Source organism: Mytilus edulis, chromosome 8 (genome assembly GCF_963676685.1).
Source record: "Mytilus edulis chromosome 8, xbMytEdul2.2, whole genome shotgun sequence".
Taxonomy (NCBI): domain Eukaryota; kingdom Metazoa; phylum Mollusca; class Bivalvia; order Mytilida; family Mytilidae; genus Mytilus; species Mytilus edulis.
Window position 1 is genome coordinate 87,994,768 of NC_092351.1, and position 27,144 is coordinate 88,021,911.

At 31.8% G+C, this 27,144-nt stretch overlaps 3 protein-coding genes across 3 annotated transcripts in view; 2 read left to right on the top strand and 1 right to left on the bottom strand.

The window, feature by feature from the left end:
- The window catches only part of LOC139486567 (SWI/SNF-related matrix-associated actin-dependent regulator of chromatin subfamily A member 5-like), an 83,276-nt gene extending 62,498 nt beyond the window's left edge, over positions 1-20,778 (bottom strand). Inside the window, exons 1-8 of the mRNA XM_071271491.1 lie at positions 20,686-20,778; positions 7,385-7,578; positions 6,739-6,884; positions 6,007-6,098; positions 4,439-4,539; positions 3,455-3,634; positions 2,518-2,676; positions 1,752-1,883 (exon numbers count right to left, since the gene is read on the bottom strand). Of these exons, the coding sequence (XP_071127592.1) occupies positions 1,752-1,883; positions 2,518-2,676; positions 3,455-3,634; positions 4,439-4,539; positions 6,007-6,098; positions 6,739-6,884; positions 7,385-7,456 (882 nt within the window). The 5' untranslated portion in view covers positions 7,457-7,578; positions 20,686-20,778. The remainder of the gene's footprint in view (positions 1-1,751; positions 1,884-2,517; positions 2,677-3,454; positions 3,635-4,438; positions 4,540-6,006; positions 6,099-6,738; positions 6,885-7,384; positions 7,579-20,685) is intronic.
- LOC139484495 (uncharacterized) lies at positions 12,005-12,544 on the top strand. Its single transcript, XM_071268227.1, has 2 exons — positions 12,005-12,142; positions 12,221-12,544. The coding sequence occupies exons 1-2, from the start codon at positions 12,005-12,007 to the stop codon at positions 12,542-12,544; spliced, it is 462 nt and encodes a 153-aa protein (XP_071124328.1).
- Positions 20,779-21,309: 531 nt separating the features above from the next.
- Positions 21,310-26,999, top strand: LOC139484497 (uncharacterized). Its single transcript, XM_071268228.1, has 2 exons — positions 21,310-23,816; positions 26,870-26,999. Exons 1-2 carry the CDS (start codon positions 21,310-21,312, stop codon positions 26,997-26,999), a joined length of 2,637 nt encoding a protein of 878 aa, XP_071124329.1.
- Positions 27,000-27,144: the final 145 nt, after the last annotated feature.

Genomic DNA, 27,144 nt, shown 5'->3' on the forward strand with positions numbered 1-27,144 from the left:
AATGGTTGTGTTTTTACAACAATCAGCTGATTGACATTTTTCTGACCTCGAGGCTTAAAATAGAATATGGGAAACTTTACCTGTGTACACATCGAGGCCTTTTTTATAACCATATAAACACAAAAGAAACTGTTTTAAAACTTTATTTAAATAACACAGAAGTAAATGTGAAATAATATCAACAAGAGGCTGTCACAACGACAGCAAACCGGATTTATTAACATTTATTTGTGTCCTGGCAATATCACAAGAACCATTACTGATAAATGGTGAAAGTGAAAATCGTCAATATCAAATTTGACCTCCATTTTGTCATCAGTATCAACATATTAAAATTTGAAAAGCTTAGATTGAATGGTTCATGAGTAAATGCAACAACCTGAATGGAAACGCCATTTTACGATCTTTCAAGAACCATAACTCCTGAACGGTAAAAGTCAAAATCATCATTATTGAACTTGACCTCTATTTTGTCATCAGTAACAACATATTAAAATTTCAAAAGCTTTGGTTGAATGGTTCATGAGAAAATGCACGGACACGACGGGAAAAACCATTTTTCAATCTTTCAAGAACCATAACTCCTGAACGGTAAAAGTCAAAATTGTCATTATTGAACTTGACCTCCATTTTGTCATCAGTAACAGCATATTAAAATTTCGGAAGCTTTGGTAGAACAGTTAATGCATAAATGCACGGACACGACTGGAAACTCCATTTTTCAATCTTTCAAGAACCATAACTCCTGAACGGTAAAAGTCAAATTCGTCATTATTGTACTTGACCTCCATTCTTTCATTAGTAACAACATACTAAAATTTGGGAAGCTTTGGTAGAACAGTTCATGCGTAAATGCACGGACAACTCCATTTTTCAATCTTTCAAGAACCATAACTCCTGAACGGTAAAAGTCAAAATCGCCATTATTGAACTTGACCTTCGTATAGTTGTCAGGAATAACATATTAAAATTTTAAAAGCTTTGGTTGAACGGTTCATGAGTTAATGCACGGACAACATTTGATTGCCGCCCGCCCGCCCGACAGCCCGACCGCCCGCCCGGCCGCCCAGCCGCCGTACATCCCCAAATCAATAACCGACATATTTGTCACAAAAATCCGGTTAAAAATTATGATGCATTCAAGAAAAATATACTTACCAAATTGCTGTTTCCGGTCAAAAATCTCGTCAGTTTTAACTAAGCATATCTAGCTAGCGATTTTTTTCTATGCAATTAACCGAAATGCCACTTGTGGGGCTATGCATATAACCGTACAATTTAACATTAGATGAATGGGAAATGATTTTGTGCAGGAGAAAAGTATGCAATTAACCGAATTATGCTATTAAGCGGTATGCAATTAAGTGGAATCGACTGTATATAGAGATGAGTTCTTTCCAAAAATTATATTTTATGTGCATGTACCCGTCTAAAGTTAAAAAAAAAAAAAAAAGTCTTTTGGTTAATTTGGTTGTGATGACATATCTTGAAAATAAGTTTAATACTGGTTTGAAACTGACTGTGATTCAAAGTTTTATCTTCTCAAGGTTTGATAGACTGTAAAACCGTGTTTTCAATTTGAATAAAGAATAAAGAGGAATGTGTCCAAAAAAATGTTAGCTATAGCGCTAGCTCAAGCTTTGCAACAAAAATGGGACTGATTAAAGATGGATGGACAGACAGTCAAGACTAAAATTTAATGCCCCCGTCGCCTAAAGGCAGGTGGCATAAAAATTATCTGATATCTTTACCTCAGATGAGTTGAAAACATCAGGCAACAGGAAATTCAGTAAGGCCCATAACTCATGTAAATTATTCTGTAGTGGTGTCCCAGTCAGTAACAGCCTATTGGTGGACTTGATGCTTCTTATTATCACTGAAATCTGGAACAGAAAGTAAAACTCCCGCACAACTGAATTTCAAAGTAAAACTGTAATCTAAAGCGTAACTAGAATTTAAATGTAGAAATTGAAGAACACTAATAGTCTAGTTCAACTATCAACTGTGTATATACTTAAAAACTGTCAATAAAGTTTTTTTTATATTTCTTTTCTAGTCAAGTTAGACGATATTTTTTTCCAGTTATATGAAGATTTTGTCCTACCTATTGCAAACTTTGTAAGTGTATACATACAGTTGACCAAAGTTATTTGCCAGGATGTGTATTCTCGAAAGACTCAAAAATAAATTGCTCGCAAAAACTAGTTGGTTTACAGTATACCTCCAAGGGGAGATAACTGAAGTGTTCCCCAAGGCTGAGCACTACTTACCAGTGTTTTCTCATTTTTTATATTTTATGAGCTGTGTCAACAACACTATAAACTATCTTTAATGCCCCCTTTCTTTGAATGTACATTTTTTTACAAGGGTAGATAACTGAAGTTTTTTCATTTTAGATTTTAAGAGCTTTGTCAAGAACATGACAACTCCACAAGGACGCTCTTCAAGGCCCCTCTTTTTCTATTGTACATTTTTTATAAGGGGAGATAACTGCAGTTTCTCCAGACTGGTACTTACCAGTGTGTTCTCATTTTTGATTTTATGAGCTTCGTCCACAACAAGATAACTCCAGTGGACTTTCTTCAAGGCTGTTTTTTCTATTGTACATTTTTCATAGTTAGTTATACAGACGTCCCAAGATTTACCATCCTTAAACACATCCTTTATCCACTTTTTCTATTGTAAAGAAAAACAAATTTCAATCCACAATCATCTCTACTGTGCATTCATTATAATTTGTTGGATATTAATTTTAGTGGGTTTTGCGGGTACAGGTTGAACACATAACATATTTCCAATAGGCTTTGTATGCACATTGGTAAAACCACGAAAACTTAAGTTTTAAGCAATCCAGGAAAATTGTGAAGTGATACCAACAAAAATAAATGAATCTACAGTACATAAATTTCAATCAACAATAATTTATCTAATCTATGTATTGTTAGGTAGTTAATTTTTTTTAACAGAGACTGATTTTACCATTTCAAAGGCCAAATATTTTGTGAGGTTGCTTTTTTATAAGGTTTTTGTTTCTCTCAACTTTTATATGTATTTTCTTAATTGTATTATCTGAAAGGTATTCAGTCAACTACAAAGATACAAAAAATTAAAATGAACAAGAATATTAGATATTTTTGTTCAGAATACTTTAAATTTGACAGTAACTGCATAAGATAACAATGAAATTTACACTATTTCCAGATTTTTCCCAGTTTTCAAGGAAGTATATATGGCAACCCTTAAATACAGTAATTTTGAATTATTCATACATCAGGAGAGAAATAAGATACATACAGTTTCAGAGTTTGCATTTACTAAATTTTCTATGTGCTTATATCTTTGCCATTCTCATTTTTAATAAAGAATACAGTTTTTAATTCACAGTTCCTTAGGCACAAAAAGTACCCTTTTGTGACCCTTTTTCATTAGAACAGATCTCTAGAATTAAACTTACCCGCTCTTCAATATTTCCCCTCAAAACAACCACTCTGAAATCTGGACACCAACGGTTGAACTCTGCCACCCAGTTGTCCACTGTAGACAGTGGCACAACACAGAGGTGTGGTCCTGATATGTTTTTGTAGTGCTTCAGGTATCCCAACAAGGCAATGGTCTGTATCGTTTTACCAAGACCCTGAAAGAAATGGTAAAATTATACCAATCATACAAAAAATATGTTTACAGTGTACCCATATTGGGGACCAATAAAAAAAATGTCAGATCAAGGTGGTACCTAACACTACAGGGAGATAACTCTGTAAAATCAGCTAAACGTTTTGATTACATTGTGTTATTACGGGAATATTAAGCTTCTCAATGATCAAAATAAGTGTTTGTCAAACTGCTATATAACCAGTGTAATTTTTCTGATAAAACGGTTGGTTCAAATTTTTTGAAATTTTTATATTTTTGTAAAAGGGTCAAAGTAAATACTTTGTCAAAATTTTAAGAAAATTAAACGAGCCAAATTAATTTTAGTTAAAGTGTTGGGTACCACCTTAAGCAGGGTGTTGAAATACTCGGGTTTTATGGCAAGGAAAGGCATATTTTGGGACATGAAAATGTGTCAGTTTAAGTAGGATGTTATAATACTCAGGTGTCGGTTTAGGCAGGTTACACTGTATATACCTAAGGCACATTGTTTAACCAAGACCCTGAACGAAATTGTAAAATAAATCAAATCATTTATTTAAAATATATACATAATGTTTGCTGCTAGATCTTTTAACATTCAAAGTTTCCTTATTTTTGCACAACAAAGATATTTCTAGGTTTTGTATTGAAAAGAGAATTGCATTTTTCTAAATATTTTAACACTCAGGGTTCAATAATTCTCTATTTCAAATTTGTGAATTTTGTAGTGGAGGTGTATACCAAAAAAAAACATTTGCTTGACAAACAGTATAATAATTTTCAGAGTTTTGTTTTCTAATCTTACCATTTCATCTGCAAGAATACCATTAATCCCATGTGTATACAATGATATCAACCAGTTTAGGCCCCGTACCTGGTAGTCTCTCATTTTTCCCACCTGAATATCTGTAATACGTTTTAAAAGGATGTAAAAATTATATCAGGACTAATTTCTTATTGTAAAATCTGCTACTAGTCCATAGTAAATTTTTTTGTTTTGTTCTTGATAATAGAACATGCTTAAAAATGATTCATATTGTGTCCAAAAGCTAATATTTCATAATTCTTATGTACATATTATTTGAACCACAGGCCCACCAGCCCAGGCTGGTATAACTTCTGTTTGACCTGTTATAATCATCTCCAAAGGCCAATATAAACTATAAACTGAAATTTTCTCAAAATTCAGCTTTGGGACTGTAGGTTCAAAAGTCTATTGTGTAGAATGAATAAATATCTATTTAAGAAAAGCCTGAACATTTTATATGGACTGAATTCGGCCTGGTACAGTCCCAGTCTTCAATGGTCTTATTCTCCAAAATTGATCTGCAAGACAGGGGTGGGAATTAGTACAAAAAGCAGTCTGTGAGTATTGCCAGCTTCCTCTAGCTTAAGATCCTTCAAACATTGAGAAAATAGATATGCTAAACATTATTTTACTTGAGGATGGAACTGTTTTTCTTTCAAGTCATATTCTAGCATATTCTGCTACCCTAGTGTAACCCTGTTTTACACATGGCTACTAAAACTAAAAGTAACAGAGTTTAGCATGACATCCATTATCGCTGAACTAGTACACATTGCAGCTCTTTCGAATTAGTATTTGTCTCTTTGACACAATCCCCATTTCCATTCTCAATTCTATGAAAGTGTGTGAAAAAACAAAACAACTGCAGTTTCAAAAAAAAATAAAAACACAAAAATACTGAACTCCGAGGAAAATTCAAAAAGGAAAATCTGAAATCAAAAGGCAAAATCAGAAGTCCAAACACATCAAACGAATGGATAACAACTGTCATATTCCTGACTTGCAATCTAAAGGCAATCTAAAATCTGATTTCCTTCTAATACTGATTACAACCTTTTTACATGTATATATCTATATATTTGTTAGATATTAATTTTCTTGGATTTCAGGTGTATGTGTGTACATGTACCATAAATTTAATTGTTCAGCTAATTGCAAATTTATTAAAGTAATGTTTGCAGACTTTACCAAAAACATGAATTTAAGTATCCATAAATATATACAAGTTTTGCCCCAAACCACAAAACTAAATGGATTCAGTGACAGTATACGAAGATTTGGTATGATTGCAAATTTACAAGACAAAACTCTACCAATTTTAACTTTTACATTTGACTATATAAGTCTATACATATATTCTTTTTGAATATGTTATCTCATCCGAAAATTTGAATTTTATGCATTTTTAATGCATTTTTTATTTTTACGTATATTATTTTTTAAGTTCTCTACTTGCATTGTTTTATGACAATAAACTATCTATCTACCAGGACCTTAATTATGTTAAATGTCAACCTTGCTAGACCCTCAAGGTTGTTCAACACCCCAGTATGCAATGTACTTACAAGATGGAGACTTATCAAAGATTTCAACATCTTTCTCAGCTTTACAGTGGTCTAACAGAATCTTGTCTTCATCTTTTTCTTTCAACCTATGTCTTAAAAAAAGTTTGTCTTCATTAGCAATTCAAAATACAGTGTTTAATAATTGAAACAATCAGGATAAAAAACATAAAGATAAAAAGTAAAACAATTGTTTTTTTTTCTGTTAATTGTACTTATTTACACGGGCATTGAACACAACACCAAAGAAAAATCAATTTAGCAGGTCCTATTTTTCTTTAATATGTCAATGATCCATTTTAGACACAAGTCTATTGTAATCTTGTTTTTATTCATTAAATTTCAAATTACCTTTAAGACAAACCTTGTATGTAAAATTACGACCAGACTTTTTTTCTTCTATATTCGTAACCCCATATTAAGTCAAACTTAATAAGTTGAAAAGACCTGAATTAACCAATGCAATATATTTTAACAACAGGATTCAGCAGTAAAATTGTACTAGCAAATGCAAGTTACTCTTATGTCACAATTGTGTTCATTCTGTTTTGTTTCTTGTCATAGTTCAAAGCTGAACTTTTAGAAATAAGAGCAATTGTTGTAACTTATATGCAAACACATAAAAACAATATATTCTACAACAACATTATACAGTTTATTTATTATCTAGGCCAAATGAAATATTACATCTTTGAAAATAATAGTGAAGGTATGAAGTGATTTTTTTTAATTTACCTGCCAGCTTTGCCCTTTGACCTTCTGCCTTTGGAGGTTGAGGTTCCCTGTTCATCCTCCTCCTCTTTGTTACCAGTCTGTATGAAATGTGAGAACAGCTCAGTCTGTTTTAGAAGATAATCAAATCGCTTCTTTTTGTTGGCTTCCTAACAAAAAATAAGTAAAAAATAATTGAGCAATATTCTAAATCTATTAATGTTATCATTTATTTTTGCTCAAATACATGTAGAATGTGGTGTTAAAGTTCACACAAGGTCTATTTTAAGATCCTATCAATAAAAAAGTTGACAACTTCCATACTTCTACATCATTTAGCTGTCTCATTTGCATACCATACATGTATCTTCTTATTTTCAAAATCTAAATAAAAGTTTCATAAAATCAGGAACTTTTTTTTATGATTGAGAATAATAGACAGGGTTGCCTTATATTAATATAGCTTTTGGCTCAAATGACTTCCTTCTTGTACTTAACTAGAAAACAACTAATCAAGAAATTTTACATAAAATTCTTGATACAGATGCATTTTACATAAAATTCTTGATACAGATGCAATTTACATGTATTCATATTGTAGATTATATTTATCAATCAAATATTTTTAGATATTTTCAGGCAAACAATCAATTGATAAATAAACAATTACAATTTTATCCTCATAATCTCCTTTATCTTCTACTTTCTTTCTCTTCTTTGGTGGTTCTTTCTCTCCAGACATGCTGTTATAGCTGACCAATACAGACAAAAATCTACTGATGAAATTACAGGAGTATATTAAATGATTTAAAATTCTGCTCAGTCTTCATGATCAAACCACAAGCCTGGGCAAGTTCAATTTTCCTGAAAAGAGAATAAATATATATACGATTAAAGGAAGTTTATGAAAGACTAATTTTCAGTATAAGTAAGATGCGGTAAGAGTTTCGATGTAATATTATGAATCACACCCTTCTCTGTGAAACAACGTCACAGGTATTGGGATTCTATTTTGTAGTTTATATGATGATAACTTTGTTTTAAAGTTAAAAGTTTTTATTTTAGGGCTATTCCAGAAAAAAATGTATGGGAGGGTTGAAAGGCACGTTATATTAATAATACATGGGTGATGGGTATCAGAGCAACTTTTCACATGTTTAATGCACTAGGATTCTCAATTACAATTGTCTGGGTTGTGGGTGCTGTGACAAACTGCCTTCCAACCCCACCATACATTTTTTTCTGGAATAGCCCTTAGAGGAATTGATATATTTCCAATGTCCAAGTTGATCATTGTTGATGGGATTATTTCAGTCTGTGATGTTAAGTGGTAGCCCCAAGGCCCTGTCTAGTAAAAGTCACATCGGATATGTGCAGAAATATGGTTGCTCAATTGGTCTTGTGAACATCTGAAATTGTTTGTTAACCCTTTCGCCGATGAGTCCCGGTTTACCGGGATTCACGCTTCAGACAGCTGACGACGAGTCCCGTTTTACCGGGATCAGAATACATCTTTTATATTTCCCGCTCAAAACAGTGCAAACATGAGTTATCTTTCTTTGATGAATGCCCGGATGAAAGTGTAAACATGGCGCTTCCGTTTGTTGAAAACCGTGTCAAAATCAGAGGAAATTTACGGAATTTACGAGAATTTGAAATGAGGGAACATTTTTTTTGAAAGAATATGGAAGAATTGAAGCCAAACTAGTATACTTTTTTGACATAAAATGTCGTTTTATGTACAAAACACTTGGAATGGACATCGTTCAGTGTGAGGAATTTGTACTGCCTCATAAAATTTTTCAAAATTTTGCCGTTTTGGTTTAAAAAATTACGATTTGGGATCAAAGAGCAGAATTTTGAGAATTTCACCTAAATAATGCCGAAAATTTGAAAATTTGAATATTTTAAGAAGAAAAAATTATCAAAACATAAACAAAACTGTGATCATGGTGTTAGTGAATGAAATAAATACACAAATAACTACAAACAAGTTTTTATTGACATTTATTATGAAGATCTCCCACTTGAGTAAAAGTAGCCAGGGAAGCCATCGTCTCAGAGTAGCTTCTGTCTGGGCAGCAATCGGTGAAAGGGTTAAATTGCTGGTATTTTATTGAACAACTTGACAAGTAACAAATTTGTCACGGACCTAGTTTTCTATAATCTATTGTTTACTGGTAACCCTAATATATTTTATGTTTTTTTCCCCTTTCTTTTCAAACATTGTCAAAGGGAATCAGGTCACCAGTGTGCACCCTTCACAAATTATGTCGCAATACAAACCCTTAGCCTAAAGGCAAAAAAGTTCAAACAATTGTTTCATCCTGAAAGGCATTTTATTAGGTCATGATGTAGTAGGATTCATTGAAAAAAAATCAAAATAGCTTTTAAAACAATCAAAATACATGAAATAGCTTGTAATGTTGCAAGATCTCATAATTATTATTTTTGACTATGGTAGGACAAAAGTTGTTTTTAGTCTATGTGAACGGACTCTGGCACTCGATATCATTACAAATAACATACATTTGCATGTTTTTCATAACGGCTGCCGCTATATATGAAATGAACATACTCTAAAATCTTTCAGGACGATTGGAACGAATTTAAAGGTTTTCTGGCAGAGACTCAGTCGGCTGTCCAAATAATTATTTCTACATCTACTTCTACTTTGTAATGATAACCTTCAACACGTTGAAATTTATGTCATTATTATGATGTATGGCAAGGCTATTTTCCAGAAGAAAGAAAAATAACCTTGCCAGAAGTCAAAACTATATATCGGCAGGAATTCGCTAGTGAAATTTTAGGGTCAATAGTGTTTATCCAATTAAAAAATAAAGAAATCATGCAAATATGGAGAATAAACATTGTTTAAATATCAAAGTGGGTTAGTCTTTATTGCCACATGCAAAAAAAATGGATCCAATTAAAAAAATCAACAAAAAATCAGCACTTGTTATGTGCTGGCAGTTGAAAACTGTAGACAAAAAGTGTGACATTTCTGCATTGGCAAAACCCCTACTCATATTTAGAATATGCCTGAAGAATTGTTCTACTATAATAGTTGAAAATCAACTGCAAAATGATCGGTCTATCATTTAGAAACCCCATTTTGTACAGAATCCGATTATTGCTGCAAATAAAATACGTTTGAAAATGGACAAGTGCATGTAACTTTTCGAGTCAACAAATGTTACATGCACCTTTTCATTAGCTGATTAGCTTTGGAAACAAGTTATTGGTCCAGCATGGCAAATTTTGAAAGGTGTCAACAATGGTTACAATTTGGATTTCATGATTTTTATCAATCAACTGAAGTTTGAAAAATATAGAAGGTGAGAAAATTTATTTCATTTTCGTGTCAATACTGCCCAATAATACTCATTTGTTTATAACAGTTGTATACTTTTTATAGTAAGCATTAACACAATTATTTTTTTCACATTTCAACCCACTGACAATTACATTAAAATGTGGCTTTGTCATCTTTCACACTTGGCATCTACCAGTGATCAAGCAGATGATAAGAGAGTGGGACCAGGTTAATTTGACCTCAGAATGTCGTGTTACATGCACTTTTTGTGTAAATTAGGTTCTTTGATAATGATGTGCGACTTGCTTTGCAATTTTGTCAAAAAATATAAGTTTATCTTGTATTTAAACAGGTTTGACCCTTACGATATTCATTTTATTGCTGGAGAGATTTCTGTACATTACATTGACACGAAAATCTTTACCAAGGAAAGGTGTCTATGATACATGCAAAAGCTTTTTTTTGTACAGTTTGCCTTATCAATTTAATTTTTTACATGAAATACCACAGATTAATTGCCAATTTGATTAACTAGTACTTGTATTCATTCTCAGCATTATAAAGATAACTGGCCACTTAATTTGAAAACATAAAATGTAACATTGACACCAGAATAAAAACAATATTACTTTATTACACTTAATGCATAATTGGCCAGTGCATAATATTAAATCAAATGTAAATTTATGCTGAATTCTTAACAGAGAAGTTGTTGATCTTTCTTGATTTCTAGACTTTACAATAATTACTTGTAATTCTTATCGTTTAAAGGCATGTAACATTGACACATCTTCTGCGTCCAGGTTACATGCTACAACCTAATAAATGTGCATACAATTATTCAATCAATAAAATCTTGTTGAAATTTAAATTTGCTTCATTAAAATGATATTAAAGAAATAAACGAGTTTTAATTATTTGTGGTAATTTTTTTCCTGATTGACTAGCAATTTTTCCTCATCATTTGTTGGTGTTCCTGTCAATGTTACATACATAACCCAGAATTATAATGTTTTAAAAGCATTGATTTCCAAACCTCTGTTATGAGCTTTAAAATGAGTTTATCTGAGTTTATAAATGACTAGCATCTGAAATATTGTCATCACACAATTTCTTTGGTGCCCCTATGATAACTTTAAGAGTAACATGGACTACGATTTTTGTATGAGGTCTTTTTTGTGTTACATGAGAAGATTTTACAGTGTTGAAATCAACAGTTAATCTAATTTTTAATATTCAAAGTTATTATTATGATACTTATTTTAAAAAATAATGTATAAAGTAAACCCAAATTAAACTTTTTTTTCATTAAGAAATTGTGTATGTAACATTGACAGAGTCTATTATTTAGACTTTAACATGTTCAGGCCAGTGTTACATGCGTACACAAAAGTTACTGCCATATGGAGCTATTATCTTATTTTTATTTTACAAAATTAAAGCGTTTTCCTGTTTTCCTGTTTAATTAATCTTTTAACACTAGTTAGTAACATTAACAACAATATTTTGTGTCAAGATTTTTTTATGTTACATGCAAAGGTATTACTTCCTTAAAGTCAGACATTAATATAACATTTTATAACCTAAATAATTAATTAGATATTACTGGGCAGCAATTATATTATTTCTCCAAAGTTGACTATTAAGCACACCACTTTCATCTTCTTGTCTTCATGTATGTAACATTGACATACAATCTTTTACTTTCTGTCAATGTTACACGCATGAACAGAACTGATAACATTTACTAACTCCTTTGCTCTATAAAGAGATTATTGGATAATTTAACTTGTTTCACCACCATCAAACTTCATCTTTATTTCTAAATATAGATATTCTTTTTGAAGTGTATTTTCTTCATTGACAACAAAATTGGTGTCGGTCTTGAAAGTTTATTTGCAATTTTTAATAAAAAAAAATCTACCGGCAATATAAACCTAAGAAAGAAAAAGATGATCAGCAATAAATGTGATGAAGAAAACTCTCAGGAAGATGCTGCAAAAAGATACTGTCCCTGTCAACCAGTCAGATGGTGATGTCCCTGGCAGCCAGACAGATGGTGATGTCCCTGTCAGCCTGGAAGATGGTGATGTACATATCAGTCAATCAGTTAGTTGGTGATGTCCCTGTCAGTCAGTCAGTCTGTGATGTTCTTGTAAGCCAGTCAGAGGGTAATGTCCCTGTCAGACAACAGATGGTGATGTCCTAGTCAGCCTGGCAGATGGTGATGTTCATATTAGTCAGTCAGTTGGTGATGTTCCTGTCAATCAGTCATATGGTGATGTTCCTGTCAGCCAGTCAGATGGTGATGTCCCTGTCAGCCAGTCAGATGGTGATGTCCCTGTCAGCCAGTCAGATGGTGATATCCCTTTCAGCCTGTCAGATGGTGATAACCCTATCAGCCTGGCAGATTATGATGTCTGTGTTAGCCAGTCTGATAAGGTCCCTTTTAGTGAGTCAGGTGGTGACGGTCCTTTCAGCCAGTCAGATAGTAGTGTTTGTCTGTGTTAGAAAACCAGATGATGGTGACTGTGTATGCAGACATACTAGTGATCTCCAATTTAACCATTCTACAGCAGTGTAGAAGATAGTTATTTCAAAATCTTGTTTATTTATCCCTTTTCAATCACCAGTCAACACATGTATCATGTGTATTTACTGATGCTCATTATAGAACTCACGAGGAATTCAATTTGTAACATTTTTTTTTAATTGTTATGCCAATAATTGACATTCCAGAATATCTTTTGCATTATAAGAGGTTCAGGCTCCTTCTGATTTCAAAATAATAATAACAAACTCATCATGGATACCAGAATTGAAATTTTGTAGGCCAGAAACGCTTTTCGTTTACAAAAGACTCTTCAGTGGCGCTAATGAAACAAAAAAGTAAAAGAAGGCCAAATAAAGTTTAAAACAGGACTATGGTCTAGTGGGTGTTGGTTTTCTCTTCTGAATTGTTTTACACTGGTCATTATGGGACCCTTTAAATTGTGGCTTCCTGTAGTTTAGGTAACAAGTTTTCAAGATGAAATGGCATTGAAAAATCGAAACAAGATATTTGAGAGTTTCTATATTATTGTAAATTTTATAATCTATGCATGGATTTTGGTTCTGATTGAGGGTAGATTAATTGTTGTTTTGTTTTTTTCTTTTTTCAGATAGATAGTTGAAGCTGTTGGAGACAGAAAACAAGAAACTTGTTTTGAATGTTTGAAATAAAATTTATTGTTTAAACCTTAAAAAGTTATCATAAATGTAAGCTTAACCAGCAGAAATAAAACGAGATATGGGGTAATATGTCTATCAGACAACAACCTCAAAGATGAAACCCAAATTGTTCTTTATAGAAGTTATGTAAACGATTGAAAATAAGATTCTCAATAAATGCAGCTGTATCAACCTCTCGTAGATTTGTCCATATTTTGTCTTGGTTTTTCATACTGTTAGTTTTAAGTGTAACTGTGTCACATGAATGAGGGATACATGTAATCATTTTGTACCCTTACTTTGTCATTATAACGTATTGAGTGAGAAACTTGTGGATGCTGATGGTTGTGTGGTTGTCTTCTTATCAATCTCATCCCTGTGCATAAAAAAACGGGTTGCCTACTTACTGATATAAAAATGTTTCATGTTGTGGAAATTTTGGATGACTCCTTCATCAATTGATCTATCTTTGGTCTTAATTTTATTTTTCTGGTTATTTTGACATTTGAATATCTTTTAATTTAGCCTTCCAAAGTGTACAACCATGAACAAGCATAACTACTGGTATAGTTAAAAAATATGTCTGCTGTCTGAAATTTAGGTGAATGGTTTTGGTATTAACCACTATTTAAATAATATCAAATATGAGAAATGTGGCAGTATAATTGTATAATTTACATTCAGATGGTTGTTTGGAGGCTTTTTATATCTTTAAAGGTCAATTCTGGCATGGTTCATTATTCATATTTTTTGTGTCCACGTTACATGCAACATTCAAGTCACTATTTTATGACAGAAATGAGATAATTGCAAAAATATTAATACATTTTTTTAATGTGAGGGTAACACAATGAAAAAGAGCCTTTACATGTTCAGAAAGAAAATGATTCTTACTGTATTTATCTCTTAAACATTGCATGTAACATTGACAGAAAAGTAGAGGAAACTTGTTTTCACAAAATTTCTGAAAGAAATGAAAATATACATTTTAGAGTTTTGATGATAGACAATGTTTTGTGATCAATATATATGATATTGAATGTTGAATAAGTTAAGGAATCATTAATCTCAATTTGGAAAAAGTGTCCATGTTACATGCTCCAAATTCATTATTTGCTTTGGTTCCAAACTGACACAAGTTTAAAAATGATTTTTTTGGTTACAAATAGAAGGACACCATTTGTAGCAATAGTTTGTAAAAAATTTAGAAGCTTATAATGATTTTTATTTTGTTCTTACAATGTCACACTTAAGTAGCATTAGTGAATTCCTGCCCATATATGGACTGGATGACTGATGTGGCGGGATTTCTTCCCTTAGAAAACTTAGTAGATACTTTGTCAGCCAAAAGCAGTTGAGCTTAGGAAGTACTTCTTTAGCTCAGTTGGTTAACACGCTGCCTTGTAACACAGAAGTCCAGGGTTTGAGTCCTGATGGAGACGAGCAATTTGTAATAAAATTCATGCTTTCTGGTTTCATTGGCACATAACCATGATAACAATAAAAACCTACAGTTAGAAGAATTAACTAGCCAGGTTAAAATATAGGCTATATCGTGTTTCTATCCCGTACGGGATTGGAGAAAAATGCCTATTCTCATACATGTGACAGAGTTGTCAAGCCACAACTTGAGATTTGGAAATTTTCAGCTGGAGTTTGGGCCTCATAACTGGAGATTTTTTATCACAGTAGGCAATGGTTTTTTTCGTGTGTTTAAACTGCATATCTTTCTTTTTTGTTGAAAAAAAAAACCCAATGATTTCACACCTTCAAGCACCTGCATAGCCATTTTTACTTAGTAAAATAGAAGATAAAGGAAGGGGGTGTCAAATGTTTATTCATCATATATAGTTCAAAGTTAAAGTGATCAACCATCATATATAGTTCAAAGATAAAGTGATCAGCCATCATACATAGTTGGTAAAAAGTACCTCTGCTTTAGCCACATTGTCAACTTTAGTACCACTACTGAACATGTTTGTAAAAAAAGGTGTTGAATTGATAGAGTTGTGGGCTTTCTGGTGGGTAGCTGTCTCCATTTTTTTGGTCAAGTAATTAGGGCCCCATAGTCAGCTTTGCATGAAGTGTAGTAAGCATTGTCTTGACCCTTGGGACTGGACTTGCACCATTTCTAAATTTGGCTATATACTCATTACTGTGTCTTCTTTAATATTATGCAGCTGGGGTACATGTATTTGGTGATAACATGATACAGGTTGTATTTTGTCAAATTTTAAGACAAACACACTTATATAGGTATTCCATGGGCCTTGATATGGGGACGGAGTCCCCAATTACAGTAGAAAATTCAATAAAAAAAAAATACGGGAAAATTTCCCGAATTTTTCATTGTACTAATGAACTCAAAATCGTTCAAATTTTTTTTGTCGTGTTTTGAAATCCCGGACCTGCGCAGAAATGTACAATGTACTTCCTTTTTCCGGTCTTGTTTGTATGAAACTTTGAGTAAAATATATATTTATCAGTCTAGTATAAAATAGGAAGGAACGCGCAATACCAATTTCATTTTTAATAATTCCTTGATATGAAAAAACGTTACCTGATGATAGTGTTTCTTTGTTTACATTGCATATGACGTCATATTTTAAATAACGTCACAACTAAATTCCTAACAACAGAACCAAAATCAGAAACGTTACGGTATTTCCGTTTCTTTTTTTTAAAACAAATATTTAAGTTACAAAAAAATAATTCATACAGACTTCGTCCCCATTTACAGGTAATGCTTGCCTCATATTAGAAGACAAGACATAAATATCATATTTGAGTTGATTTTATTGTCTTTGAGGTTCAGTATAAACTAAGTCTGTTCCATGTTTTCAACAGCATCACAATTTATAAAGTCAATGTTTATACAACTGTTCCATTGTCAGTATCACTTGTAATCATCCAGACATGTATATTTCGGCGTTTTGCATTTGCGCCGATCTGCATTTCATTTGCGCCGATTTTTTTTTTCATTTGCGCCGACTTTTTTACAGGTTAATTAAAGGTAAATTACAGGTAAACAGATATAAGAGGATATGGTATTAGTGCCAATGAGATAACTTTTCATCCCTGTCTTTGAAGATACATCTCCAGACTTTTCCTTGACCGTACTCGTAGATCTTCAGCCTCGGTCTTTCGGTCAACTGCCACATGGTTATGTTCTTTCTGTGTTTTGGTTTGACAATAGTCTCCCAATCAGAATCCGTTGTGACTCTGGCTTTACACGATTTAATGGTACATCGGCAAGATATGTTATTTTTCTGGACACTGACCCTCCGATATGTATGGCTGTCGAAGATTAAAGAATTGACTCATCGGGTCGTTACAATATGTCCATCGTGTTACAACGAATTTCCAGAACAATTAGAATCAAAATAAACTTAAAAATGGTTTACTTTCATAAATAAGTCTTCCAATCAGCTTGGACATGTTGGATGGAGAATTGTCTCATTTGCATTCATACCACATCTTCCTATATCTATTAAACATAAGTGAACAACGTTTATAATCAGATATACCAATAAACCTTCAAGTTATAGTACATGTGAAAGTAACTTATTTTTACCTGTAAATCCAATTAGGAGAAATTATAAAATCAGCGCAAATGAAAGAATGGAAATTTTCAAAATCGGCGCAAATGTCATACGCCCGTATATTTAACTAGCTAGTTGATTACTAGGTGAATGCCAATCATCTTTTATTGTTGTTTATACAGTCTATAATCCTTAACACCTTCATTGATTACTTGAGGCTATTTTCCTATTTACCTTTTTGACACAAATTCCATTACAGGAAACTTCCGTTTTTCTCGGACTTTTCCCATATCAATTTAGAGTTTCTCTGACTTTTTCCCTGTCCGTATCTATTTTGTAAACAGAAATGTCTAATGAAATTTTTTCGAGATTGACATTTTCAAAAAGCGGAAGATTTCAAATTTTAACGGGAGGGACGGAAGAGGGTCTGAAAAGCGGGAGATTTTAACTCCCGCCGGAAGAATCACATGTATGATTCTTAACTGACGTAAAACTGCTAAAATTTATTATATGAATAAAGGAAAGATTTCATTTTATATATTCCTCAAAAAATATAATTAGATGTGTCTTATTCTGATCCTCATTCTCTCCCGTAATATATTTGAAACAGAAGGTCTTATAATAATATCTTTACGACGATTTCAATAAAAAAAAAGTATCTTCTTATATTGCATACGGGATAGAATGAGGATCAGTATATTGGAGACGATTTCAATTTAAAAAGTGTCTTTTTATATTGAATACGGGATAGAATGAGGATCAGTATATAGGAGAAGATTTCAATTTAAAAAGTGTCTTTTTATATTGAATACGGGATAGAATGAGGATCAGTATATAGGAGACGATTTCAATAAAAAAGTGTCTTTTTATATTGAATACGGGATAGAATGAGGATCAGTATATAGGAGACGATTTCAATAAAAAAAAAGTGTCTTTTTATATTGAATACAGGATAGAATGAGGATCAGTATATAGGAGACGATTTCAATTTAAAAAGTGTCTTTTTATATTGAATACGGGATAGAATGAGGATCAGTATATAGGAGACGATTTCAATAAAAAAAAAGTGTCTTTTTATATTGAATACGGGATAGAATGAGGATCAGTATATAGGAGACGATTTCAATAAAAAAAAAGTGTCTTTTTATATTGAATACGGGATAGAATTAGGATCAGTATATAGGAGACGATTTCAATTTAAAAAGTGTCTTTTTATATTGAATACGGGATAGAATGAGGATCAGTATATATACGGTGATTTCAATAAAAAAAAGTGTCTTTTTATATTGAACGGGATAGAATGAGGATCAGTTAATATATGGCGATTTCAATAAAAAAGTGTCTTTTTATATTGAATACGGGATAGAATGAGGATCAGTATATATACGGCGATTTCAATAAAAAAAGGTGTCTTTTAATGTTGAATACGGGATAGAAAAGAATAATTAATGAATGTAAAACAAAGTTTATGAAAGGGTTTTCTTTGGGGAGATCTTATAAAAAAAGGGGTAAAGATATTTTTGGGGGAAGAAAAATTACATAAAAAATCTTTTTTTTTCACTAAATACGGGATAGTTTAAACTATCCCGTATTTTACCAAATGCATTTAAATATTACCTTTATTGATATCGTTTATGCAATAGAATACAGGTAATTACAGGTCCATATGTTGTTAGTAAGAAGTAAATACAGTAAATAAACAATATGTATAAAGATATTTCGATTAACTGACATCAAGTATAAAGATTTTAGTGATAGGCAGACATCCATAAATATGTTATTAATGTAATGGTAAGTTAGTATATTGTTATCCATATACAACATGATTTACTGAATAAAAATAGTAAAAGACATTTATTCATGATCACACTGATATTATTCTATCCCGTATTTACAAAATAAACAATCTGTGTTATTCAATTTGGGTCTTTAAATATTGGTAAGTAAATATACTGATCGTCATTCTATCCAGTGAAATGCATAGAAAAGCAATCAATATATTATAATCTATATATTTCTTTATTTCGTAATTAAGTTTATCTATAATACTGTAAATTACGAAATAAACGATATGTATTTATTTAATTATTTTTCGTGTTTTGTAGAGATATAAACAATTATCCTCATTCTATCCCGTATTATGCATACAAATTAAATTGCACAATCTACATACTGGTTTATTTCGTAATAAAATCTGACACTGTTAACGAAATAAACGATATGATTGATTTGAACTTAAACAGTAAATAATGTAAGGAATACAGGTAAATATGGGCAGTGCAATCTTTCCTTTATTCATAATCTCACACTACACGATATACAACATACAATATATATGCCAATTTATTCTTTCCCGTAAATGGAAATGACGGGATAGAATAAGGATATAGCCAAAATATAAATATATAAATGATGGAGATTTCATTATTATAGAGTATATAACTCTTGAGGTGGGGAAAGTGTGGTGGTATTTTCCATAAGAAAACTTAGTAGATACATTTTGTACTTAGTCAGCTGTAAGCGATTGAGCAAATGAAGCACTTCTTAAGCTTTAACTCAGTCGATTAATGACCTGCCTTGTCACACAAAGGTCCCTGTGGAGACTTGTAACACAGAGGTCCCTGTGGAGACAAGTAATATTGTAATGAAATTCTAGTCAATATAATTATGAGGTTTCAGTCGATCTCAGACATAAACAAGTCTATTTCTGTTTTTGACTTAAAGAAGTCAAAACATGTATTCTTTATAAAAATGTGTTTTCAATTTTAGACTTATCTAAGTCACAAAATGACAGACTTGTTTAGGTCTATTTATGTTGATGAAAAAACTTAACTTGACTAGGTGGCCAAACTACACCACCTTTGACAGTAAAAACCTGTCTGAGAGTTCACAAGGACTTGATCTATCTATATTTAATTATCTAATTGAACATCCTTACTAAACACAGATGTTTTACCTCATTAAGTGTGGATCCAGGTGGTTGCATTGTAAGGTTAATTAACATGATCCCCGATTTTTCAGACTCTCATTCATATTTTTCTTTAGAAGACAAGGCATTGCAATTGGCTTTCAATGTTGTCATTATTTGATTTAGATGCATGACCTTTTTATAAGTATGCGTGGGTCTTGAAGTTGACCAATTTTGGTAACTTATCGACTTGTAGGAGTTGATATTTGCAACTTTTTGATTCTGATCAATCATTTCTTGCTTAACAATATTTGACTTATTTAAGTCGTATTTTGTCTTGCATTAAAGGGAGACAAATCCTAAAACTTACAAATTTAGACATCTATAAGTCAAAAGCAGATTCAGACTTATTTATGTCTGAGCTCTGACTGGGTTTGGCAAGGGTATCAGGTCCGTTCGCGCCCAATTTATTTTCGCACCCTACACGTTTGGCCTAATTTGTATTATCATGATTATTAGAAACTCATTTGATTGCCTGCCATAATTACAAATGTGTAATTTTTTAACAATGAAATTCATGCCACCCGGTTGTCCAAATAATAATGAAATCTGGCAAGGCTAATTTTATTTTTCTGGGACGCATTCCCAACTTCCTATTAAAGAAGTCCCACAGGGGCTTGTTACAAATTATTGCCGGGTTTACTATCCATACATGTACAAACCCCTAAAAAAGTGTTTTTTTTAGCGGTTCGTATGGTTAGTAAACCCGGCAATTGTAACAAGTGTTTTTTTAGGGGTTCGTATGGATAGTTAATCCGGCAATTGTAACAAGCCCCTGTGGAAGTCCCAGAAAAAAAATTAAAATTGCATTGCCGGACGTCATATCTATGTGGTGGAACAAGCGCTTTTGCCGTCAGTTGTATCAAAGTTTGTGTCCACATCCAGAATAAAATATCAAGTCGGACAATTAAAGGTTGGAAATATCAAATTACCATTTTCATATGTATAAATCCCTGTTACATTAGTTTTTACTTTCGCGGCACAAATTTGTCTTCTGCAACAACCGGAAGTTATTTTATTTTTACGTACGAGACAATTCGCCCCATTTGATATCGCCCTAGATAAATTCGCTTTATATTATTACATCAACCAAAATGCCAAAATCAAACCAATCATCTGTAAAATTTGGTTATTGGAATATAGGTGGCTTATTTTCAAAGGGCATGAATAAAGCAGAGGATCCCCTTTTTTCTGAAACATATAGAGAATTACGACATTGTTTTTTTAGTCGAAACTCATGTGGGATATATAATTCCCAAATACACAATATTGGTAAATTTCATTATCATCCAATATGTAGAAAATTATCAAATAATAACCGTCATTTTGGGGGTATAGCAATTCTACAGAAAAGTCACGTTAAACCTCATGTCAAAATATTGATTAACAGTAATCCAGATTATCAATGGATTAAATTAGAAAAATCCTTTTTTGGATTTAAAAGTGATCTATTTATTTGTGTACTGTACAACCCCCCTGTTACGTCTAAATATACCCAAGAACTCTCTTCTGATGTTTTTGAATGCATAGAAAAAGATATCTTTCAGTATAAAAAAATGGGTGAAATTTTGTTATGTGGAGATTTTAATGCCAGAATAGGCTCTGAAAATGACTTTATAGTAAACGATGATTCAAAATTTACTCCAATTTTTGATACATACCCTACTGACAAAAACATTATGACAAGAAAAAGTCGAGACCAAAAAATTGATCAAAGAGGCAAAGAAGTTTTGGATTTTTGCATTAGTAAACAAATAAGAATTTTAAATGGCAGAGCTCTTGGTGATACATTTGGTAATTTTACTTGCTATACCCCCAATGGTGCAAGTGTGGTTGATTATGTTGCTGTGTCGGAAGAAATTCTTGAAAATGTACTGTATTTTAAAGTATCCAGATTTATTCCCACATTATCTGATTGTCATTGTAAACTTGAGTGGGAATTATCTGCAAAATATTGTGTTCCTGGAGAAAATGATATTCCAATCCAGTTGAAAAATATGACACCTAATTATATCTGGACTGACTGTTCAGCAATAAAATTTCAAGAAACACTTTCTTCAGATACACTACAAAACTACATACTAGAATTCAACAACAGCACAATTCAATTTACTCAGACATCAGTAGATGAAGCATCATCAAAACTTTCAAACATCTTTTTATCAGCAGCAAATCTATCACTTAAACGACCTTTAAAAAAACACACAAACAAACAAAAAAACAAAAAGTGGTTTGATGCAAGTTTACAACAAGCTCGAACTAACTTGCTTAATTATGGAAAAATTTATTCAAGATTTCCATATGATCCAATTATCAAAAATCACTTTTATAAACTGAATCGTGAATACTCCAAACTAAGGAAATATAAATACAAACAATACAAACAATCATTGATTAGTCAGCTGGACTCCTTGCACGAAGAGAATCCAAAACTGTATTGGAACTTAATTAATGAACTACAGGAAAAAAATGAAACTAAAAAAAAATGTGGAGTACAACCATCAACTTTGATATCACATTTCCAAAAGTTGTCACAACTGAAAGGTGAATTTCAAAGTAGATATACAGAGCTATGTGAAAAACTGAAACAGTTAGAAAACTCAAAATGTTTCAACGAGTTGGACTCCGTTATCACTGAGTCTGAAATATCCAAAGCCATTTCACACTTAAAATGCAATAAATCATCAGGCTTGGATAACATTAGTAATAATATGATAAAGAATGGACAGACTTTCCTTTTAAAAAGTTTTCAACAGATGTTTAATACTTGTCTGTCTTCAGGTATATACCCAACATCTTGGGCTGAAGGTTATATTACACCAATTTTTAAAAGCAACGATACAAGTGACCCTAACAATTATAGAGGAATAACAATAACAAGTGCAATTGGAAAGCTTTTTAATAGAATATTAAGTCTAAGACTGGACAAATTTCTTCAGGAACATAATATTATACATGATAGTCAAATTGGATTCACAAGGAAAGCCAGAACTGCAGATCATATGTTTATTTTAAACTGTCTTATTAACAAATACTGTAATTCAAAAGAAGGTAGACTGTTTGCCTGTTTTGTTGATTTTCAGAAGGCTTTTGATACTGTTATACATACAGGGATCAAGATTAAACTACTAGATATTGGGGCTGGGTCTTATTTTTATAACATTATTAAAAGTATGTATGAAATTAGCAAATCATGTGTCAAAATTCAAAATCAAGTAAGTGATTTTTTCCCATTAGATATTGGAGTCAAACAAGGTGACAACCTCAGTCCGAATTTATTCAAGATATTCATAAATGATTTGCCCAGATATTTGTCAGATACTAGAGACCCAGTTAATGTCAATGACAAAGATCTACATTGTTTAATGTATGCTGATGATATTGTTTTATTATCTACATCAGCTGAAGGACTACGAGAAAAGCTGGGAATGCTTGATAAATTTTGCAAAGATTGGTGTCTCAATGTGAATACTAATAAGACAAAGGTGCTGATTTTCAACAAGGCAGGCAGACATGTAAAACAGATATTCACATTTCAGAATATAAATCTGGCATGTGTTTCAAAATACAAATACCTAGGTTTATATTTAAGCTCATCTGGTTCATTCAGTTATGCTCAAAATGAACTATACAAAAAATCCCTGAAAGCTCATTTCAAATTAAGGAAAGATCTTTTATCACTTAATCCTGATGTAAAAACAAGTATTCATGTTTTTGACCACACTGTAAAACCTATTTTATTATATGGTAGCGAAATATGGGGGATGTTTAATTCTCTTTCCTCTAAATGTAAGAAGGAAGATATATCTTTTGAAAAATTATATTCAGGTTTACCCTGTGAGAAACTTCATATAAAATTTTGTAAATTTATACTTGGGGTACACAAGAAAACAACAAATGCTGCAGTGTTATCTGAACTTGGAAGATTTCCAATATATTTTAATGTTATAAAAGGAATGTTATTGTACTGGTATAGATTAGAGAATTTAGGTGATAATTTTCCTCTATTAAAAGAGGCATATACACAATCAAAGACACTACATCACATGAATATAACATCATGGTATGGTTCAATAAATGTTGTTTTTAAAATACTTGGTATTGACTATACAAATGCCATAAATGCTCCATTTTGTGAATCCTTATACAAATTTAAGAAATATATACAAACCAAGCTATCAATATTGTTTATTAGCTGTTGGAAAAAACAAATAGATAAATTTTCAGACAGTAAACTGAAAACCTACCTTTTATATAAAACAAATTTTGGTTTTGAAAAATATCTAACATTGATCAAGAATTTTGAACTTAGAAGAAGTTTTACTAAATTACGTGTATCTTCTCATAGATTACAAATAGAATTAGGTAGATATCAGGGTATTCCCCGAATTAACAGAATATGTAATAAATGTTCTTCCAATACTGTCGAAGATGAGGCTCATTTTCTATTTGATTGTAACAAATTTGAGGATGATAGAAATTGTATGTTAGCTAGTATTGCACAATATAATTCTTATTTTAATCATATGAACAGTCAAAGCAAAATTATCTGGTTATTTAGTGTAGAAAATGTTGAGTTACTTAAAATAATATGTAATTTTATATACAAACATCTTCCTTAGTGAAGATTAGTTAAAGGAAATCTATGTGTGTATATACATTTGATTGGACATAGAAAATTATATTCATCTGAATATCACAAACATACTAGCCGATTAAAAAAAAAAAAAAAATAATTGTTAAGATATATTATTTATTCAAATGTTCTCTTATATCCTTGAGGCATCGTCCCCTGGTATCAACTGCATTCAAGTTACCTATGATGCTTCCTTGTTTGCTTTTGATACAGGTAGGAAAGAGACATTTACACACATTTTACATGCCTATGGCCCATAAGGTATCGCCCCCTGGTGTCAGCTGCCTTTAGGAAACCATAATGCTTTCCTATTTGCTGCTGACACAGGATGAGTCATGGACATGTTTAATTTCTACTTTCTTTTTGGCTAATTATTATATATTTAATTGATCCAACTTTTTGTGTACTATACATATGTGGATATCTATTTTTCTTTTTTTCCTTTTGGGCTACTTGTTTGTTATCTATATCAACCACACTTGCAATAAAATGCATTAGTATTAAAAAAAAAAAAACATACTATAGATTCTTTATCTACGTATTCTTTAAGAACTTAAAAAGTTCTCGTTTAACTTTTTTTTTTTATTTATCTCATTGTTTGTATTGTATTATGAAAAAATTATTGATGTTGTAATGTTTATGCCCTTTGGGGCCCATAATTGGAAAATAAAGTATCTTATCTTATCTTATCTTATCTTATCTTATCTTATCTTATCTTATTACAAACTCGCCCCCAACAATCCGGGTCTAACTAATTTGGAACAAGAAGCGACAAAAAGCGGCAAGAGGCGACTAGAAGAGAAAAATAAGCGACAACAAGAATGAATAAGCGACAAGGACGTATATTAGATTTTATACGTCCTTGATAAGCGACAAGGTGTATAATTAAACAGGCACTTTTATAGAAAGTCTAACTTGAAGTATAGCATCTATAGAAAGTCCCTGAATTAAGTGACAAGATAACAATTTGTAAAAACATATGCTATTTATTCCAGAAACATTATATATGTCTCTGTTTATTCTAAATAAATAAATCGCCCCAAAAAGACATACCAGTTCGCCCACTCTCTTCACTTGCTTCAGTTCTCCTTTCTTTTTGTATACTACAATATTCCATCGAAATCCAATGATTACATAGTGTTCGCATATTATTGGGCTATTTACCTCAATTCAAACAGAAACTATAGTGCAGTGCAGTTTAATTTCACGGTGATCAAAACTATGTACAATTTTAATCAATGTTATTTGAAGACCTTATAAAACAAAGTGCGGCTGGAGCGAGCTGTGTCCTGATGCTATCAATAGTGATAGTGCAGTGAAACTGAAAAGCGTAACCGATCACTGTCGTCTCGTATGCAGTCATTCCCAAAAATAGGTACAATTACAAAATTACAGTGTCGCCGGCAAATAACCACAAAATACAAGCTTAACATATGTCACAGATAATATTTTTCGTGATTTAAGTGATTAATATGTATACTAAAATAAAATCATATTCTTCACAGTGTAGATACTATTCTGTACGCTATCCGGAAGTCGCGATTTTCGAAGCGAGGATTTCAAACCGGCTAACAGAACAGTTTTGTTTTGGTGCTTTTTCTCATCATTTGTTTACTCCTATATCTATAAAGTGCTTTACACATCTTAAATGTATGTATAGCATCATAAATATGAGTCTTTAAATTGAGTAACTGTAACAAAAACATGCACTAGAATATTAAATATACGTGTGCATCACACCAACTTCATAGAAAAAAGTGAAATCGACGGACAATTTTGCTCACGTAGTACAAAGCAAATATTTTTTTATTGCAAATATTTGCATCAGTTTATAGTTAAATATATACTGTTTCAATATTCTTACCGCATTTAAGTAGAATGTTCGTATTTCAAATAAAAAATATGTTTTCCATGACTGAGGATCCCAAAATAAATTACTGTACGATCAGTCAAAAACTGACTGTCATTCTAGAAGCGATTTCAGATTTTTTGTCTGTATGACCAGTCGTGATTTTGAAGAAAAAAAGCAACGGCAATTTGAAGGTTATACGTGTATATGTGATATTATGATTGTGTCCATGGAACTATAACGTGTAATTTCTTTCATCAGACAATACAAATATATTTCTGATGATTTTTGTAGACGGCAAAATAATTATATTTTTGTTCCGTCAGTCTTATTTTAAATCAAATGCCTGAAAGGCAATACATGATTCGCTTGTGGACTTTGTATAAGTGTGTCGTTGCAGTTATCTGTTTAACTATTACATTTTTAAAGACTATTTACACCGTCTGCCGTTGACCTATTGGTGATAACATACATCAAGCTTGCCTCTTTTGAAATGACAAAACATAGATAAAGAAAGCTTTGTTAAAAACTTTAGGTATTGAGGAAAGAATTAACGAAATTATACTCCGCCACTTCTATAGTCCATGTTTTGAAAAAAAAAATAAACCACAAAAAAAAAACTAAATTATAGGTGCACAGGGGCATCATTTAATAACGAATATGAGGAAGTTTTATTAATATATGGTAAGTTTTTGAAAGTTGCGTATAGTAAATGGGTACCACCCAATAAGGTAGTGGAACAGTCCTTATCATGGAAATAGAAAACTGGTGAATTTTCGAAAAATCAAAATAAGAGTTGCACAATTGAATTAAATGATAAGGAATCTGAAAAAGATTCATTAAGTTATGACAAGTGTCTGAAGGAAGTTGTGGATATAAGATAGGATACTCCCAATATAAGGTTAT